Here is a 19,788-nt window from a genome sequence, read left to right on the forward strand (position 1 = left end):
TATGCATTTCCAAATTTTATATTTTGTTTGAATATATTTCTTCAAAATTTTGTATATTTTGGAGGTAATCACATGTAATTCTACGATATATTTTTTTTCCTTAGTTTAAGAATTATATTTAAACATGAGTTCGATACTCCCCTGCTCTGCATGGAGACATAGTCAATATTTAAAAATAATCAATTATATATATAAACAAATTTATTTTTTTTTAACAAATTAATATTAATATTATTATTTTATTAATCTTCATTTCCTTAAAATTCCAATATGCATGACTGTGCATAGTGGCGGATGGAGGGAATATGCATGACTGTGCACAGTGGTGGATGGGGGGAATTTTTTTTTTGCACACCCATGGCACATATAACATATGCATATATGATTTTTTTTAAAAAAAAAAAAATAATACATAACAATAATCACGTGGGAGTCTGGGAGATGGTATGCAGACTCTGCACTATGGATTTTTTTTATATATAATCCTCACTATTTTAAAAAATAATATAATAAAATAAATATATTAAATAAAAATTAAATATTAAGGATAATAATAAATAAGATATCTACTCAAATATAGATTGATTTAATATTTTTATTTTTAAATTTTTTATTATTGTAGATAAGTCATTTTTAAATTTTATATTTTAGATATATATTTTTATTAGACTTATCATACACAATCTTAATAACAATCAAATTTTAGCATATCTAAAAAAACAATAATAATGATGATAATAAATATAAATATAAATAAAACCCTAAAATAGATACAACCCCTCTCTTAATTAAAATCCCTACTTCTCTCTCACAATCTATAAAAAAAAAATCTTAATTTCACTCTCTTTCTCTATTTTTATAAATCAAGTAGTAAAATTCAACTCTAGATTGTTTGTAAATTACTAATCGTGAGTTTTTTTTTTATTTACTCAATTTTTTTCAAATTTATGTTTTATCTTTCTTTATGAGAAACTACCCCGTAATTAAGCCTATATTATTTAAGTATATATGTATGAGAAGCTTTATTTTTGGATTTATTGCAAATCTTTTGTCTAGGTAATACTTTAAGATCAATGGTATATATGTAAACACATAATAATAATAATAATAATAATAATAATAATAATAATAATAATAATAATAATAATAATAATAATGTATTTGCGTGAATATCAAGCTAAAAAATTCAAACCATCGAACTAAATCAACTGTTTATATATATATATATATATATATTCCAAAGATATATAGGGAGAGCTAGCTAGATCATATTAATTCTCCTCAATTTAATTAAATTTGTTGCTCAAATTTCCCACATGAATGTAAAGTATTGGCATATGGATTAAGTCGCGGACGCTCGCCTTGTTTATGTTTTCCAACTTTGTTCAAAGATCCTTCAACAAAATCATAAGTATATATATACATTGAAACCGAAAACACAAGAAGCTTGCCATCGATCAATATGTAGTTACCTATCTCCTTGTCTCGGTCCTCACCAAATCTCAATGTCATAATATCAACCTCACCTAGTCCCAATGTGATTATATCAACCTCATGGACTTTCCTCCAAAAGCCTTGTGATGATAATGATGACGATGATGATGATGATGATGATGCCGAAGAATGACACATCATCACCCATACCACCACCCGCTCTTTCTTAATATATTGAATTAAACACAACTGTCCATCAGTATTATTATTGCTAGATGGTGCAATTCTTACCTCATAACTATCACCATCCAATTTTTGCACTTGTTCTGGCAAAGGCACAAACTCTGACTTCCTCTTATCAACATGAAAGGCAAGAATGTAGGGATGGACGCTAGTTGTATCAGTTGCTGCTGTAGTAGAAAGAAAATAGATATACCCATTCACAAACACCGGATCTTCAGCAATTATATTCCTCTCACCAAGATCAATCTCAGCAATATACTCCCAGGACATGTATTTAGATGAGTAAGACATGCACTCAAACGTGAAGTAGAAGGGCTCCTCCTCCTCCTCCTCCAGATGGGGTTTTGTAACAAGATTCTTTTTTCTGGCTATGAATATCATCTCAAATTCTTCACCATTGTCAGAGCTCACACACATGGCCCGGGAGAAGAGTGTGGCATTTATATGCAGTTGAACGTTTGGGGGAGAAGGTATCTCCGCAATAGTTTTTGTCACAGGATTAAACACATACAAACGATAATCATTCCCCTCAAAAAAGATTAATCCATTAAATGAGCCCAAAAGATTCTGCATTTTCCTGCTCAAAATCTTCATAGAATCTGGTGGGACATTGGATGCCTGATCAAAGAAAAGAACTTCACTTATGTAACGCCAACCGTGCCTGTTCATCAAGATGCCGGCGTTGGTACTCTTAACATGTCTCGCTTGTAAAGCGTTGAAGAAAGAATTGGATATTAAGTGAAAGAAGTTCTTGTTCACAGTCTTTAAAATTATTGTTTTTTTGGCCGGAAGCCATGAAAGAATCTCCATCAGACAATCGTTTGGGAGGTTCATGGACACGGATAATGTAAGGAGCTCTTTAATTTGTAGATATGGACATTGTCATATATACTTTGGCTTCTTTATTTTTATCTTTCCCTATGTTAATAATGTTTATGTATATATATAGCGGACGGCTACAAGTGTTTGATAACTTTATTGTTTCTAATAAGGATCGGAGTACAATTTTTATGGTAATTTGTACAGTAATTTACTAATTAGTATAGAACTAAAATACTATCTTAGATTCAAACTCAACACATCTTAACTCTTTTCCTACGTAGACTGAAATTCAAACTCGTCTTCTCAGCATGATAGAACACGTGCCAATAGACCAAGAGGTCACTGATAAATTGTATAATTTTAGTATGAGGGGAAGTTTCTTGCAATTAATCATATTTACAATTTTGGTTTTTGATCTTAAGTCAATGAGTAGACTTCAAAGAGGGAATATAATAGTACATCCCTTAGAGGGTAGTGCTTCCTAAGATAAGGCTATTTGCTATATAATAAAGCACTGGTCAAAGGAATATAACATTCATCATGATATCAACTTCTATAAATAAATTCAGAAAAATAATAAAAGGCATGCTATCTTGACAGAAACAAAGAAGAGATTAAGCACACATTTCATGTGGGAGATTTTCTCCTGGCCAAAATAAATATCATGGTAACCTAAGAATAATTTGAGACGATTATCATGTTGTGCTATATTTAATTGAATGTCCACACCTTATATGAGTATGTACTACTTTTAAAGTTGTGATACAAGCATGAATGATTCACTGATATCCACAACAAATTGAAGTAAAAAATAACAAATAGTATTATAAACAAATAAGAGAAACATGTAAATGAACAGCAAAACAATGAAGATCACTAAAAATCCTTCCACTGGTCGAATTACGACAAGGAGCCCTTATGCTCAAGTGGTTTTTAGCATCTAATCATACCTGGATTCAGAAATTAATTTAAAAATAACAAAACTTACAAGAGAATGAAATCAGGACACTGCTTAGGAAGAAAACAGGAAGAAAAATCACAGTATATTTCGTAAATCAACATGTTCTATATGAGTTTGGATAGACCACTCTGGTTCACTAGAGATATTCTAATAATGTGCATGATAACACTGTATGATACTAACATGATTGAAGAACAAAACCTAACAAATAACAACATCGACTAACAACCATCGATGAGTTTCAATCTATACAATTTAGCATTGTATTTGCAGAATCTGATTCAACAATGGGAAGAAACACTCATTTCATGGGGTTGCACTTCCAGGAAGTTACTGTGATTTTATTTCACAGATGCATAAAAATTCTTTACACTTTACAGGATTGGTAACGGAAGGATTTGCCATATTGCCTAATTGCCACATAGTACAATTCATATATGAGAACTTCAATGGATATTATAAGTTTAGAAGTAAACTGAATTCTTCTTTTTACTTGACTAATGGAAGACACTAGAACATATAGGGATGTGTGAAAATAGGAAAAATAATCTTCACTAGTTCTGTGACCTATCTTTCCTAACTGTAATTCAGATATCTTTCAGTTTCTGGTCCAACTCTCAGGTTTGTCTGGAGACACTGGAATCCGTGAAGCATGAAATGCTAATTGACTTGTGGTAGGAAGAAGCCTTTCTCCCGACATCAAATAGATTATTTATCCTGGTTAACATTGTGACTTTAGTTTCAACAATCATAAGCACATCGCCGAACAAATAAACATTGATAACAATATAACTTCTGCAAGACAAAAAAATTTAACAAATTGGACACATGCATAAAAAAAGCATGCCTGTATGGTGATCATAACACATTAGACTGCTCAAGGTTGTCAATGGTATTTTTCTTTCCAATAGAATTTAAAAGCTTCTAAGTCATGAGCTCTAATAGCAGAAATTTTATTTGAAAATTTAGGCAGATGTACAGAAGCATAAAAGAAAATAAATTCTTTTGATCATTGATCCCATCCAGAGATTTGTTCACATGAAAATTGAGAGAAGATAATTAGACAGGCACTGAGTAGTTTACACTAAAATAACTTTCAGGTAGAAACTTTTAACCATTCAATTCAATAAATTTCAACAAGCAAGATACGTGATTTTGAATAGTTTATCACGTGAGTGTATGCGAATGAATATATATATCTATATATATATATATATATATAGCAGAACGCATTAAATTTTAAATCTCAAGTAGCTTGTTAAATTAGGCAGAACAAAATTGTGCATAATTGAATTTAAAGTAGCCTGATTTTGAGCACATAGTAAATTGAGGAATTGTGGTGACAAAATCATATGAATATTGTAGAATTTGTTACATCCAGTAGCCAAATATTAATGTACAAACCTCAAGCTTAGGTAAAGTACTGATTTAGAACACAATACTTAACTAAAAAATTTAATTGAACTAGATAGACCAAACAAGCCAAGTATAACTCATCAGATTCCATTTTGCAAGTACTGAATTCAAGTTTCAGTGCATTGTGTACTAATTCAGATAAATTCAACATGTCAACTGGCAAACTATCTTATTCTTTTAAACTTGGTGCTTCAAATTCCACTGAATGAAAAATTATTCATTAATTTTAATCCGGAAGTACCAATTTTGTAGAATATGGCATTCGTATGTGAAATGTATGCTGCATAGACATTAGACAGACAGACCCTTATAGATAAAATACCACACTAACCCATCCATGCTGATGTGATTAAAACAGGAAGAAATTTGCAAATAAAATCAAAATGCAGTTAGTTGGGATAATTGTAATTAAAGGATGAGCTAAAAAATGGCCTAAAGTTTTTGGATAATCCAGCAAGTCATCAACAATTGGTGTTATGACAACAAATCATACGTGAAGAGACAAGTCATGCAAATCCAAATGAGGGCATTTCAGCAGGAAATCAAGGACCAGTTGAGGTGCAGGATTTAAAGGAATCCTGGCCATTAAGGGTCTGCACCCAAAAAGGAAAATATGTCAACAAAATAAGGAAATAGAATAGGCAGAAAAGGAAGATGGATCAGCAGCACAAATGGAATTAGAATCAGCAATTATGGAGGAGATATGACTGATATTTGACTAGAGGCTATAAAAACAATTGCAATGGAATAATCGGGATATCCGGAATATTTCAGCATTGCTCAATTAGTTAAGGAGGCTACAGCCTTGGATGGAGAAACCATATTAGTGACTCTATCATAACTTTTCTTTCCTCTCTCTTCTACACCAATAAATGTAACTCCACCATTTATTAATATAATCATTACTTTTACTCTAACAACTGGTTGCAAATGAATATGAACCAGAGTTTGAGAAGTTGACATGACGGTCCACATGAATCTTGAAATTCACTTAATCATATACGACATCAATGGCTAGATCAACTGCAACATCCATGGCTTACTAAACTGAACAACCAGGGGAAAAGTTGAGTCTGAATCGACAAATACCATTGATGCTAATATTGGGGGTCAGAATCAGAAGAAAAAGAAAGAAGGCATCCCTATTCCTTAGAAGCTCCATCAATTAATGATCAAAAGTAATTATTTTATTATTATTATTACTACCACTACTACTACTATTATTATTATTGCTAAAGATTTAAATGCATTATGGAAAGCCTCTACAGCAACAGCCAAAATCAGTGCCTTAAATGCATTATGTCATTATTTTACAAAAGAAATGAAACAAGATTATGAATTTTTTGTAATCTTTGAAGGTAAGAAAGCAGGAGTATGCCATACATGGGGAAACCTGCAAAAAGCTGTAGGAAAGCGGAATATTCCACAAGGATGGAGAGGGTTTTATACCCAACACTCAACTGAAACTGCTTTCAGAATAGCTTAAAATTCATAATCCAGCTCATAAGCATAAGCAAAAATAAATGTGTTGGGCATGTTTTATATTTAATCATTGACAGATTTTAGCTTGAAACCAATCTTATCATCCAAAGATTTATCATAACATCCAACCTATTAAGGTTTATACACAAGTTGGTTCTGGGCTAAGTTTACAGGATCCAACCAAGATTTTTCAGAAACAAACACAGACCTATCAGACCCGATGTTAGGCTATTCTCAGGATATGTTTCAGACAAGTCAGGCCTTCAATTTCAGAAAACACAGACCTGTGGCCAGCCTAGGCTTTATTCTATATCAAGACTGGAGGTTTACTGACCAAATTTTCAGGTGGATCCACCAGACAAGCCCATTAATAGCCCTAAGAAGTAAACACTGTTCACTTTCCTGCTTCAAAATTATTTAAGTCAAATCATGTGCGAGACACCCTTAATAATTTTTTTAAAAAAATTTGAATCTAACCACAATTATTGTGTAAACTTGATGTACATGCTTCTGTACCTCCTGCCACTAGATGAGCTTCCAACATAAAATGGCAGACTAATAAGTTCAGGTGGATCGTAAGAAAGGGGTTCATAAGATAGCAGGCATGCTTTTGCATGCTAGATGCAACAATACAAGTGAAAGGAAAGAAGTGGAATTTATACTTTTCACCATTAATCCCATTTATGATGAACCAAAAACTGTCCATACCATCAACAGATTTGTTGAGGTGAACAAAGAAATGGGTTCCTCAAGTTGTTAGAATTTCAGAAAATAAGAAATAGAATGGCATGGATACCTTGATCATGAAAAGAACACTGTTATCATTAACCAGTTGGCCAACAGCTACTTGGAGCCCATCTACGTATCCAGCATGGGGTGATTTGACAACATGCTGAAAGATAAAAAGTAAAAACAGTAGTTAGAAAAATAACCTCTTGAAAAAAAAATTAAAAAGTTTAAAGAACAGCAAGAAAGCAAAGCATTGCTCCTCTGAACCTCCATCTTCATAGCTTCTAATACTAAGACAGGCTGGCCTCCTTCCACAGAAGCACCATTCTCCACCAAAACTTTAACCACCAGACCTGCCATAGGGGCCAAAACACTGCCTTTTGGGTGAGATGAAACCTCAAATCTGAATTTATGCTGGGACCCATCATCTTTTCCCCGTTCAAGCTTTAATAATTTGTCTATAATGGTGGTGATGTTCATCATGCAAAATATGCAAGTGCCTCATACTATCCTGGCAATTAGGCAACACATAGTTCACAGAAGATGTACGACATATACTTCTTTTTTATAATTTGATAACAATTTATGAAGATATAAAGCTTCTAAATTAGTCAAAAATTATCTAGGAAAGAGACCTGGGAGTAGAGTGCCAAAGTAACATGAGTATGTCGTCCATCCACATCAACTCTGAACTCATTGTTTCCTAAATGTACAACCTTGATCTCCCAACCACAGGAATTGCCATCCTCAGTCTGCTATTATTAAAATGAGGTAATAAGACACATACGTTGCATCAACTGCGTAAAACATAAGACATGTTAAATGTACTGAGTTTACAAGAAATTCCAGACAATGCTTGAGAAACCATTTGGTTGAGAAACAACGCTGGCTAATTATGCCAGCCAAATGCTTAATTGATGCCCATGAGAATAGGAAGAATGGTTATTCTGCTCAAATCTAATTATTCTCACTATTCCAGGTATGAAAATAGTACAGGTTAGGTGGGTAATATCTCTCACTAATATTTCATTATTTCTTATCAAGTAACATTATTGTTGTTCCAATTCTTTATACGGGTGTTTGCAATTTCCCAACCAAACGAAGCCTAAAAACTTCAATTCTTCCAATACATTTCCAGAAAAAGACTTTCAAGAACAATTATAGACATTTTACTTTCATTGCTTTATAGAGCCACCATAACAAGAAATAAAAATAAGTCATGGATGATCTCAGTTGAAACCCCATCAACCACCAGACACCCCAAAACTACTGAAATGTAATTCATGCACCCTAACAACTAACTACAGTTATCAATTTTGATCACAATATTATGTTCCTCACCATATACCAGACATTTATAAGCAAGCCTTCTCACACCACCACAGTAATTTTTAATACATAAATCAAAGAACAAACAAAAATCAAATTTCAAGAAGAAAGATGCATCAGCGCCTTGCTTTTGGGTTGTTATCATTACCTCAATTAAATAACTTCCATCTAATTGATAGGTGATAATGAATTTGAATACTTCCTGGTTGTCATCTATCTGTTCTTTATCCCACTCAAGTTCCACTGTACACTTGGCAGGGTGATGCATCCTGAAAGGGGGATTTGTATACCACAGTGAAAGTAATCTGTCCCCACTTGTGCATGCTGAGTACATAAGTGTATAAAACTAATACAAGAAGATGCCTATCACTGCAGAACAGCAAGCATATTTTTCACAGAATCAAATACCTGGGAAGAGCTCCTTTGAAGTAATGTACTCCCTATCACAAATACATGCAGCAACTAAGGCTGCACTAACCTTAGCTGCATTGTGTGCTTTGGCCACTTCCTAGGATGATTTTGTGTACTCATTTCTATATCTTAGGAACCCTTGTATTAGTTGTGGTCTAAGTGTTGCATGAGAAACCATACTCAGCGTTTGTTTTGTAGTAAAATTTTGTATTCTGAAGTGTGGGCATTATGTCTCCTATCTTTAAAATAATCAAGTTAGTCTTGTGTAGAGAATTGTTACATTCAGATTATTGTTGAGTTTTCCTAGTTATTCTAGTGAGTTTTGTACAAGGAACATGTTAGCCTTACGGCAATCTAGGGTTGAGGCAGGTCTTTGACCTTCCCTGGGTTGCCGTGGCGGTATGTCACATGTGGGGCCTGTGCGTCGGGCGTGACAATTAGGCTCAATCTTGTTGATTATTTTACAAGCAGAAACTTTTGGAAAGGTAAACCAAGTTTGATTGTTTATTCTATAGAATTTTTATTAGGTGTAAGATACGAAAGCTATCTGTGTAACTAACCTTAGCAACTGTGAAAGATAAAGGTTAAAACTTGGCATCAAATGTGAAACAAAGAGAGAGAAGGTATTTCGAAAATGAACAACATTAGGCTAGCAGACAACTCCAAGATAGGTGTTTGACTTGTTCAACAGATGTATGTGGGAAAGCTAAACTTGAATTATGATTTGCAAGATACTTGCATGTTATAGTTCTAGAAAAAGAAGAAGAAAGAACCAAATAGAGGACTAAAAAATGGAAAACACAGAGCAAGGACAAAAGTACAAGGGCATGCATTAAGTTTTGCCAAAGAACTTCCATCACATAAGTGTTTGGCAATCATCCTACTCAAAATTTACCTCCCAAAGGAATTTCTGATTGTGTCAAAGGAAGGGGTTCTCCATTCGCAACAAGAATCTGCCATTCCACAAGATCTTGACCAACAATAATCTCAGTTACTGGATGTTCAACCTTCAAACATCACATTAAAATTAGAAATTAATGTTTTATACATATTTTTGGAACACTTGATTAACAAAAATGAATGGTGATCAATCTGATAATACTTATTGATGCAATAGCCGACAAAAACCTGAAAATATGGAAGCAATACACCTCAGAATTTCAGGGTGCAATCTGAGAATCTATATCCAATGAAATTACCAGTAAGATCCAAAAATGGAAAAACGTGTTCAGAATTGGCAATGGCACATGATCTGAGATTGTTATCATAAACAGAGTTGAAACTGGCATATCTGGTAAGTTTACTATGGCAGGATCCAGTGATCTCAATTCATGCACAACAGTTTCCATACACAACAGTTTTCACTAATTATCAGGTCCATCATGCAGTAGAGAACACTATTAACCAAATATACAAGCTAAATATCTACAGTCAACACAATGTTCAAATTTCACTTTTCAATTAATTTTGTTTTCAATAATTTACGACTTGAAAAGTCTCAATTGATACAGAATACGAGAAAAACCAGCAGACGTGTATTCATCTCGATGAAATGGAATTGGCCTGAGGTTGTGTCCATTATAAATTCCGGAGTTCCAGTGCGGTAAACTACCAAGTGTTATCAGGAAAACAATAGTATGTGAAATGAGAGTTGCAACAAACAAATCAAGAGTTATCACAACTAGAAGGCATTTCAAATACCTTATGAGATGTTGTCTATTGTTCTATATTCCGTGTTGCAAATATTAATATTAAAAGTCATGTTATGCTTAAGAGATCATGCAATGTAGCATGTTAATAGGCCATCCATATTTTTAAGTTAAGTTTGATACATAAATCAGAAATTAGGACCAACTACATGGGAATGGGATTGAACTTTGATTGGACCAACTAGAAAAGGACAAAACAGTTTCAGTTGTTTAAATAATAGATTAATTCCAAGTTAATTCTGAGATTGATTGATTGCTTCCCAAATCAACATATGCGTTTAAAGTTTAGTTTGCACCACACGGATAAACTCTAATGTGGTCAGGAAATAATGTCCACCATCTTGAGAGAGAAAAGAGAATCAATGAAAAAGCAGAGAACTGAGAGAAGTATCACAGGTGACATAATTTTAAATATATGCATATAAAAAAAGCAAGCAAAACTTCTCTTTTTAACTTCTATGAAGTAAAAAAATGCCTAATTTATGCAGATAAAGAAAAGAAATGATCCAACATGTAAGGCAAATCATCATGAAAAGCAAAAGGAAATCACCTGACAATTCTATTACTTGTGAAGTTCTAGATATTAGGAACTAATATAATAAATAATCAATAATTTGAGTAAAATGGGACTGAATATTACAACTAGGAGGTGATTTAATGTAATAGATAAAGAAAAACTCTGAATTTAGTCCAACAGCATGAAATAAACTAATACATAGATAGCATCTCTAGACACTTATAGCAGAGACAGCATCTTCACCCAAGTAAGAGCGGAACTCCTTAACTACATTTGGCTGCACAAGGAATGATTAAAATTATCACAATTGAAAAATATTAACAAACGAGCAACAGAAACCATTATCTTTACTGCTCGAGCCTCTTCAATTATCTTTTGGTGTCTTCTTTGCACACTGCAATCTCTTTCATATAAATGTACAACATTCCGGTGCTTGTCTCCAAACAACTTCACCAATCCAGTAACAATTAGTCAGATCATACACCACAGCAAAATAAGTAAACCAAAGTACTGCAGGTACATTGTTTAGAGAAGTTTTAATTTAAAACAAATTTCATAAGCATATGATAACTTTTATCAGACATTAATTAAGCAGTTGTCTAAGTGACTTCTTCCCATTGCATGGTGTACTCTAGCAAGTTTATATTTGATGTCAATTAATCTTTCTTTAGCTCGAATTTTGTCCAGTTTACAAACAAAGAAAATGGCCTTCCAAATAAAAAAAAGGGTGTGACTAATGAGAAATTTGCCGTATGTGAAACATGAAACATGGGCCTGACATGAAAGTTTTGTCTATTGTTATAATCGGGGGTATTTACAACACTTTTTATGTTCTCAAACAGGTGCTTTTACTATATGTCCTCATTCAACAAAATACTGTCATGCATTTTCTATTAAAAAAAAAACCATAGAGAATGAAAAAGAACATGTTTTCTACTATATGTCCTCATTCAACAAAAATACTGTCAGGCATTTCTATTCAACAAAAAAACCATAGAGAATGAAAAAGATAGAACATTTTTGTACTATATGTCCTCATTCAACAAAAATACTGTCATGACTGTCATGTATTTTCTATACATCAAAAACGGTGTTCATTGTTTCCAGTTGAGAGAAATGTGCCGACATATTTTTTTACCATACTTAATTCAGTACTTCTAAATTGTCCAAGCTCCTCCAATGCCTCTCCCTTAAAAGTAAATTTGTAAATCTTCTTTTGAATTGACATAATAACTGCCTTATCAAAAAGTAAAGCATGAAAGCATGCTTCCTCATTTCCAATCTTCAGATTGATGCATTCAACATGAACCCAGTGAGACTCTGCAGAGGCAGTACCCTTCCTGACCCAAATATTCATTATGCGTCCAGTTCTCTTGTTTTCGATAAGCGCCAGTGTTTCATTGGGCCAAGGAGAGATTGCGACCTGTGTAGAAACAGAAATTTCACTTGAGACATTTTCGGGGAAAGGCACATATTGCTGTATCTTCGTATTTATGTCAAATGAAATCAGTTTTCGTTCTTCACAAAAAGCTAGCCAATATAACACTCCATTCACAACTACTGCATTTCGCATTGAGATGTCAAAGCTAATAGAATCAAATCTCGCAATGTGCTCCCATTTGTGTGTGGAGTAACGCCAAACCTCCAAAGCTAGCTTTGGACGTTCTTCTACAATTCTGTGATCTGAGACCACAGAAATTATTTCATAGTCTTTACCATTAATAGCCCGCAAACATACAGCCAGTTTCTTGTTCCCGCCATGGCGAAGTCCTAGAGGCGTGGAAATAATAGAGAACCTTTTAGTAAGCGGGTTTAATACCCTGAGGTCACCAGAATTACTCCAATATACGATTAGGCCGTCTTGACACTCCAATTTTTCTCTGACGTCTTCTTTCATAAATTTTTGCGCCTCAGCTGGAAGACCGAAGGCCTTGTCCAGAGCGATTGCATCAAATACGGGAGACTTCAAATTTATAATGGCGAGTCCTTGGTTGACTCGATTCATGTGAAGGCCTTGGACGAAGGGATCTCTAATCAGCCTGGCCATGACCTTGTTGCAATGCTGTAGTCTGACCATTGCCTTGGCTGGAACCCAGGACAAGACCTCTGTGAGAACGTCATCATTGACAACTGTAGAAACTCTAAATCTCCTGAAATGCTCGTCTTTAGAATCTTCAGTATCAGCAAAGGGGGCTGTCACAGCTAGGGAGCTCTGTCCCTCCTCTGTTGGTCTCTTAGCATGTCTGCTTGCGATAGTGTTTCTCGGCATTGTAACTGTACAAGATACAATAAAATCAGTGATGTTCAGCACAAAACAACATAACACGGGATGTAAAAGAAACCAACACGGTCTGATGCACTAGTGAACCACAGGTTGTTCCAAGAACATGTATGCATTCAAATTAAACACCGCCAGTGATAAAAAACATATGAGTGTTTCCTTTCAAAGTAGTCTTTTTGATTAAGAAACACGGTCTAATGAAGATTTGACGCCATTAATCAATCATAGTGTGCTCAAACAGAAATTATCAAAACACTAAAACCGTGCTAAACGTTTCAAATTTTACAAACATAAAGAGGCATCTCGATCGCGTTGCTACATTTTAAACCATTGAAGAGTACATCAAGAAATAGAGGGAGATAAAAGAAGAGGAAAAGAGATGAGACCTGGCGCACTGGACCAGCAAGAAGGATGCTGTAGAGCTCTTGCGGGCGAGAAGATCGAGGCTGGCGTCTGAGAAGCTGGAGGTGCTTCTTGTTTCGCCGGCGAGAAGATCGAGGCTGGTGTCTGAGAAGCTGGAGGTGTTTCTTGTTTAGCCGGCGAGAAGGCTTGCCTTGTCCCTGGAATGGAAAACAAGAGAGACGCCCGACTTTGAAGGTCACCAGCTTTTCAAAGGGTATATATATATATATATATATATATATATATATAGAGAGAGAGAGAGAGAGAGAGAGAGAGAGAGAGAGAGTGTGTGTGTGTGCGCGCGTGTCAAACACAGTGTATAAACGGCAACCGTTACCCTGTCTGAATATGGCGGAAATGGAAATAGCTAATTTTATCTCATCGTATATTATAAATAAATTTTATCATTATTATTATTCCAATGTTATAAAGTAAATTTTCAAACAATTGAGGTGAGTTCTTTTATCTTATAATATATTAAAACATATTTATGTAAATTCTTAAATTATTAACATAAAAAGTTTACCTATAAATAAGAAGTCTATATAAGCTTTTCATTTTTGTTAATAACATTTTACTGATTCAATTTTTGATATTGATATTATTTTAAAAATATTTTAAAATACATAGGGAAAAAAGGTTGATTTTATCAATGAAATCAACATTAACAAGGCATGATGAATATTGAATATTCATCCCGCCTTCTCCATGGTCGAGGTTACACATGGATTAATGGTCAATTGGATCCACTGCGGATATGCTTAGATTGTTTTTAACTTTACCACATCTGGTCCTCTGTCTTTCCAAGGACAAGTCAATTCGCCCTTCCTAGATTTGGATATGATCATACTCCTCTTTGCCTGGATTTTGGTACACATTCTTCACGATTTAGAGTCTTTCGCTTTGAGAAATCCTGGTACTCAAATGAGTAACTAGGAGCCTCAATCCAGGATTGGTGGCTTGAAATTAACCCAGAGGAAAGTGGTACCTTTATTCTCTCTAAGAAACTTATCCACTTGAAAGGCAGGCATTGTAAAATGCATAAGAGATCTTTACTTTGGAACTAGATTCCCTGGACACCAATAGTGAAAACTGACCCCTTTCCAACATCGTGTGTCAACGTGTTTCCCAAATATGGTTGGAGTTACATTCCTTTTAACGGCAAGGGAAAATCTACTGGAAACAACGCTCTAGAATTAAGTGGCTTAAAGAAGGGGATTTCAACACAATATTCTTTTACCTAGTGGCTAATGGCAGGTGTAACAAGAATTGTATACCTCGTATTAGCCGTAGTGGGTATGGGTTGAAGGGGACCAAGAACTAGGTAAGATCTTCTTAGATCACTTTCGCTTTCTCCTCGATTCCCCGAGACCCTACCACTTCCTTAATTATTGGAAAGCTCTATTCACTCACAAAGAGAGAATGGATCTTTCATCTCTTGAGAAACATTTCGTGATAGAGGAAATTTGATATGAGACGCACACAAATGTGTGTGCAAGTCAAAGTAATAACATGAATAGTAGCAAAGTTGAATCCACAAGGACTATATAGTACTAATACTAATCTTATCTTTGTTAGCTAACTAGTAGTCAACGATCGAAAGTCAATCTAAAAAGACAAAAAAAAAATATAATAAAATAAATAAAAGACCAAATCAAAGGTGATAAGAACTAGAAGCAATGGTTGAAGACAGTGCCCGGATATGATTCCATTTAGGAAATTAGGAATTAATGTAATTGTAATTCAATATAGTTAAGCTCTAACTTTATCTGACTTAGGGATTTCAAAAATATACCAAGTGCTCTCTCAAAACTCCTTGGTTCATAATCCCATGTTATGGTAGGAATGAATCTCTTATAATCCTACTTTTGCACAATTGCATAAAGATTTAGAAAATCCCTATGAGAAATTGGAGTTCTCGCTATGTGATCCCAATTCAGATTATCAGAAAGTGGTCTATCTCTAGCACACACTCCTAATTCCCTTCATCTAGGGATGATCACTCGTAATGAATCTCTAGATCTTAATCATGAAATAAATATGAAACATTCACTCTCATTATGCTAAATCAACAATATAGAACATAGATGAACTTGAAAAGCTAATGGCAATCTATATTAATAAACAATATCAAATTAAGGTTATTGCCAAACTACATTAATCCGGATACCCAAGGAAGTTAGCCTTCCATGGGGCAAATGTTCATCTCTAATCAATTAACATAAAACTCTAAAACCCTACCCATGGAAAGTAAAGCCCCCTCTCAATGTCATCAATATTGGAATAGATGTGAGCCGATATCGTCACCCATGGATCTTCACTCTGGCAACTCCTTCAATCTCCTCTTTGCCGCATTTGATCTCCTCCATACCGTAGCTATTAGTCCTTGGTTCTTTTCCCCCATAAATTAGGTCAAAAGTTGGATACCAATCACTTTCCCAAACTTCTATTTATATCTCTGATAAGTGCTATTTTATTCATATTTTGCTGAACTTATTCAACACTTAATGAACCCTAAAGAGAATATTTTTGTGGATAATTGGTACTTGGTTGTTTCATTTTGTATCACATGTTAAAAAAAGCATAACAAAATCCAAAGAAAGAAAATCAGGAGTAAATCAGTGTCAAAATTATCAAACAGTGAGACACACGGTCAGGGTACATGCCGGTGTACTTGCCATTGTACACTTCAGTAGAGCACCACTCAGAAAATCACATGAGCATCATGTGATCAACCACCGACTTCCCTATTACTCTCCTACTGAGGAGAGCTCGGTCGTGTAAATGAAAAACATGCATGTGCACATTTGAGGAGTTGTAGAGCATATCCAAGAGAAGAACACAGGTAGAAGATTGATACATGGCCTTGCAACTCGAGAGCAATAGAGAAGCGAAGACCTGAGAGTTATACAACCAGATGAAGAAGTGCACGGCCGTATACATTCAACCATGTACATTAGGATTAGTAGACTTTGGGTTTTCCTGGGAGCTACACAGGACAAGATACACACCCGTGTACTTGCCCATGTACTGGTCGAGTTCTTATAATTATAAATAGAAGATTGCAAGGGTTTTAGGCCATCCGATTTTGGCCAAATTTGGGGGAAAGGATCTCGAGACGTGATAAGTGTTCGAGTGAACATATTTATTTATATATTCTACATGCATTGAGCATCATTTTTATTATGTTTTATGTCTCATAAATTGTATTTGGTGTTCTTTTGTGCAAATAAAGATGTGAAAGCTTTTAGAGAGGAAAATGAAGCAAAGATAGGTAATGAAGGTACAATATGGGAGTCTTTTATGCATTACAAGGGTCAAGACACAAGCGGAGCTTTTACATAGGAGTGTGTGCCGACTTCCAAGAGAATGTAAGTTAGATTTCAAAGTGGAAGGGCACAAAGGCAACCACATTCCCGTGTCTCGACTTATGTGAAAATTTCAAAAGCTCTCCCAATGATGATTATTTGACAAGAAACCTTATAACCTACTAGACGAATGTGTGAAAATTCCACCAAGTCTCATGGGCAAATCTGTAGCCCACCCAGGCGGGTGGAGGCTCACAGGGTCGCATGGAGGCACATGATAGGCACGTTTCGGGCTTTAAGAAAGACGGTTTTGCCCTATTTTTTGGAGACTTTTTTCACAGTTTTGGAGAAGCAAAGTGGCTAGGTTTTGAATAGGAGGTCTTTGTGGCTTTGGGCACATCTCTTTATCAACTTTGATTGATTTTCCCTTTGTCATAGCATCGAGGAAGCCACTGGCGACCCTAGCTTCGGAGAGTAGTCCTTCAAGACGTTGAGACTACCCATCAAGGCCATCATCATGAATTAAAAGGGGTTTTCCATGGCATTTATAGATTTATTTTCCTTTATTCTTTGTTTTGTAACTTGCTCCATGGAGGGCTAAAATCCTAGTGCTTATTTGGGTATGTGAACCCTAGGATTCTATTTTTCTTTTGTTTTACATTGTGTTGTCCATTCAATCTGAGTTTAATCTAGTTTTAATCTTGTGTTCTTAATGCTTGCTTGCTTAATTGGTCTTTTGATTGATGTGTTTGCATTGATTCATTCACCTTGGTGAGGGAGAGGTCTCCATTAGGGTTAGAATCTCAGTATTAGAGAGGGTTGAGAGGGTGAGTCATGAGGTAGTGGAGTGTCTCCTTTCCCCTCCGATTGGTGTATTCTATCTCTATATTCCCTAAAATCTAAGCAACCATATGAGGTGTGAGGTGTCAAGATTAAGAGAGGTCTCCACCAGGATCTTGTAGGGGGTTAGGTACCTTTCACCTAGAAGTAGGGGTAGGTGTAGGTCTATCTTTAGGAATCGGATACACCCTTTGGAATCCCTAGAGTATTTTGCGATCATATGTGGTATGAGGTGTTAAGATTGAGTGATTTCTCCACAAGACCTCGTAGGGTAGTATCAGTGATCTGGAGACAGGGACCGATTATCTTTGAATTTCCATGGCTTAATTAACTCGGTTTAGGAACACTTTGTGAATCTTGTGCTTATTATTGAATCCTAAAGGGAGCATCGCCAGAATGTCTCATCTTCATTAATTTCTCCGTGATTTAGTTTATTTCATCATACTTTCATTTTATATTTTGGTTACTTGTTTGTGACATTAATTTCTCCGTGATTTAGTTCATTTCATCATACTTTTAACCATTTGACCAGATAACTTAGAAGTAGCTACTACTAATACTTTCGTTCACTGTGAATTCGACTACCCTACCAAGTGGATACACTTTATTCACTTGCAGACATACACAAAGGGTGTGTCAAGACTATTGGCTATGGTTGAAGAGAGCTTGGAAGGGTTGAAGGAGGAGTTTGAAGGAGTCACCGGGAGTGACAATCCATTGGCGATGATAGCGGCTCACATCATCTCCAACCATATGATGTTGAGAGGGGGTTTTCCTTACATGCTTAGGGTTTTAGAGATTGTGATTTTTTTTAACTTGTAATGATGAACTTGGGCCTTATGGAAGGCTAACTTCCTTGAGTGCCGGGATTGATGTAGCTTGGGAATATTCTTATCTTTTAATTCCTTTTTAATATTGATTGCCTTCCACTTCCAGATTCATCCTTGTATTCTCTATTGGTTTTGCTTATCAGGAGAGGCTTTACCAAATTGATTTCACTTGTGTATCAAGGTATCCTTGTGATCATTGATTCTTGCTAGTGATCATTAGGATGCCATGTACCTTTCAATTATAATTTTGGTAGTTTCCTCCGATTCTTGACATGAAAATCCTAGAGCTCATTGCAATCGTGCGAGGGTAGAAATAGGAGAGATTCACTTCCACCTTTAGCATAGGATAAGATACTAGGGAGTCTTGAGAAAAGACTTGGTGTAACATTGATTTCCTTCAATCCGTGTAGCCGAGGTTTAATCTCTATTGATTTGCAACCATCCTAATCATTAGATTCCTAGGTGAAGTCAATTCGGGCACGGTTTTATCCATCGTTTCTAATCTCTTATTTCCTCTGATTTGGTTCTTTGTCTTTTTTATATTTTTTCTATTAAATTTGGAATTGATCTTTGTTATTTGGTTAGCTAGCAAAGATAGAGGAAATACTTATATTATCTAGTCTCTGTGGATTCGACCTTGCTATTTGTATGTATTACTTCGATTGACGTGTACACTTGCATGCACACTCATTTTAAGCAAATCAACCTCCAGGAATTTGACCAGTACATGGACAAGTACATGGGCGTGTATCTTACCCATGTATGTTGTTCCATGTACCTTTTGTCCGAGCTTGTTTTTGTGCTTTGGGTGTGTGTCGTAGTGTAGTTTGAGTAGTTTAGTCATTTATGTGTTTTTTGCATAATATATGACCCAAAATACACATCGGCATTCACACCCTCATGTGAGTATCCTTGTTCTTTTTGGTGTTAAATGTTATTACTGTAGAATTATTAATGTAGCATTATTACTATAGCACAGTACTGTAGTAATTTGACAGAAAGAAAAATAGGGTGCCATATGGTCGTGTGGATGTCCCACACACCCGTATGGGTGCCCTTGTGGATGGTACACTA

The 19,788-nt window shown here is 35.1% G+C and overlaps 1 protein-coding gene and 1 pseudogene across 1 annotated transcript; both read right to left on the reverse strand.

The window, feature by feature from the left end:
• Positions 1 to 1,290: 1,290 nt before the first annotated feature.
• LOC120277638 lies at positions 1,291 to 2,511 on the reverse strand. The gene has a single exon (XM_039284495.1). The coding sequence runs from the start codon at positions 2,509 to 2,511 to the stop codon at positions 1,291 to 1,293; it is 1,221 nt and encodes a 406-aa protein (XP_039140429.1).
• A 1,518-nt stretch (positions 2,512 to 4,029) lies between these two features.
• On the reverse strand, positions 4,030 to 13,767 carry LOC120277639 (annotated as a pseudogene).
• Positions 13,768 to 19,788: the final 6,021 nt, after the last annotated feature.

This window comes from Dioscorea cayenensis, chromosome 15, assembly GCF_009730915.1.
Source record: "Dioscorea cayenensis subsp. rotundata cultivar TDr96_F1 chromosome 15, TDr96_F1_v2_PseudoChromosome.rev07_lg8_w22 25.fasta, whole genome shotgun sequence".
In the NCBI taxonomy this organism is placed as follows: Eukaryota; Viridiplantae; Streptophyta; class Magnoliopsida; order Dioscoreales; family Dioscoreaceae; genus Dioscorea; species Dioscorea cayenensis.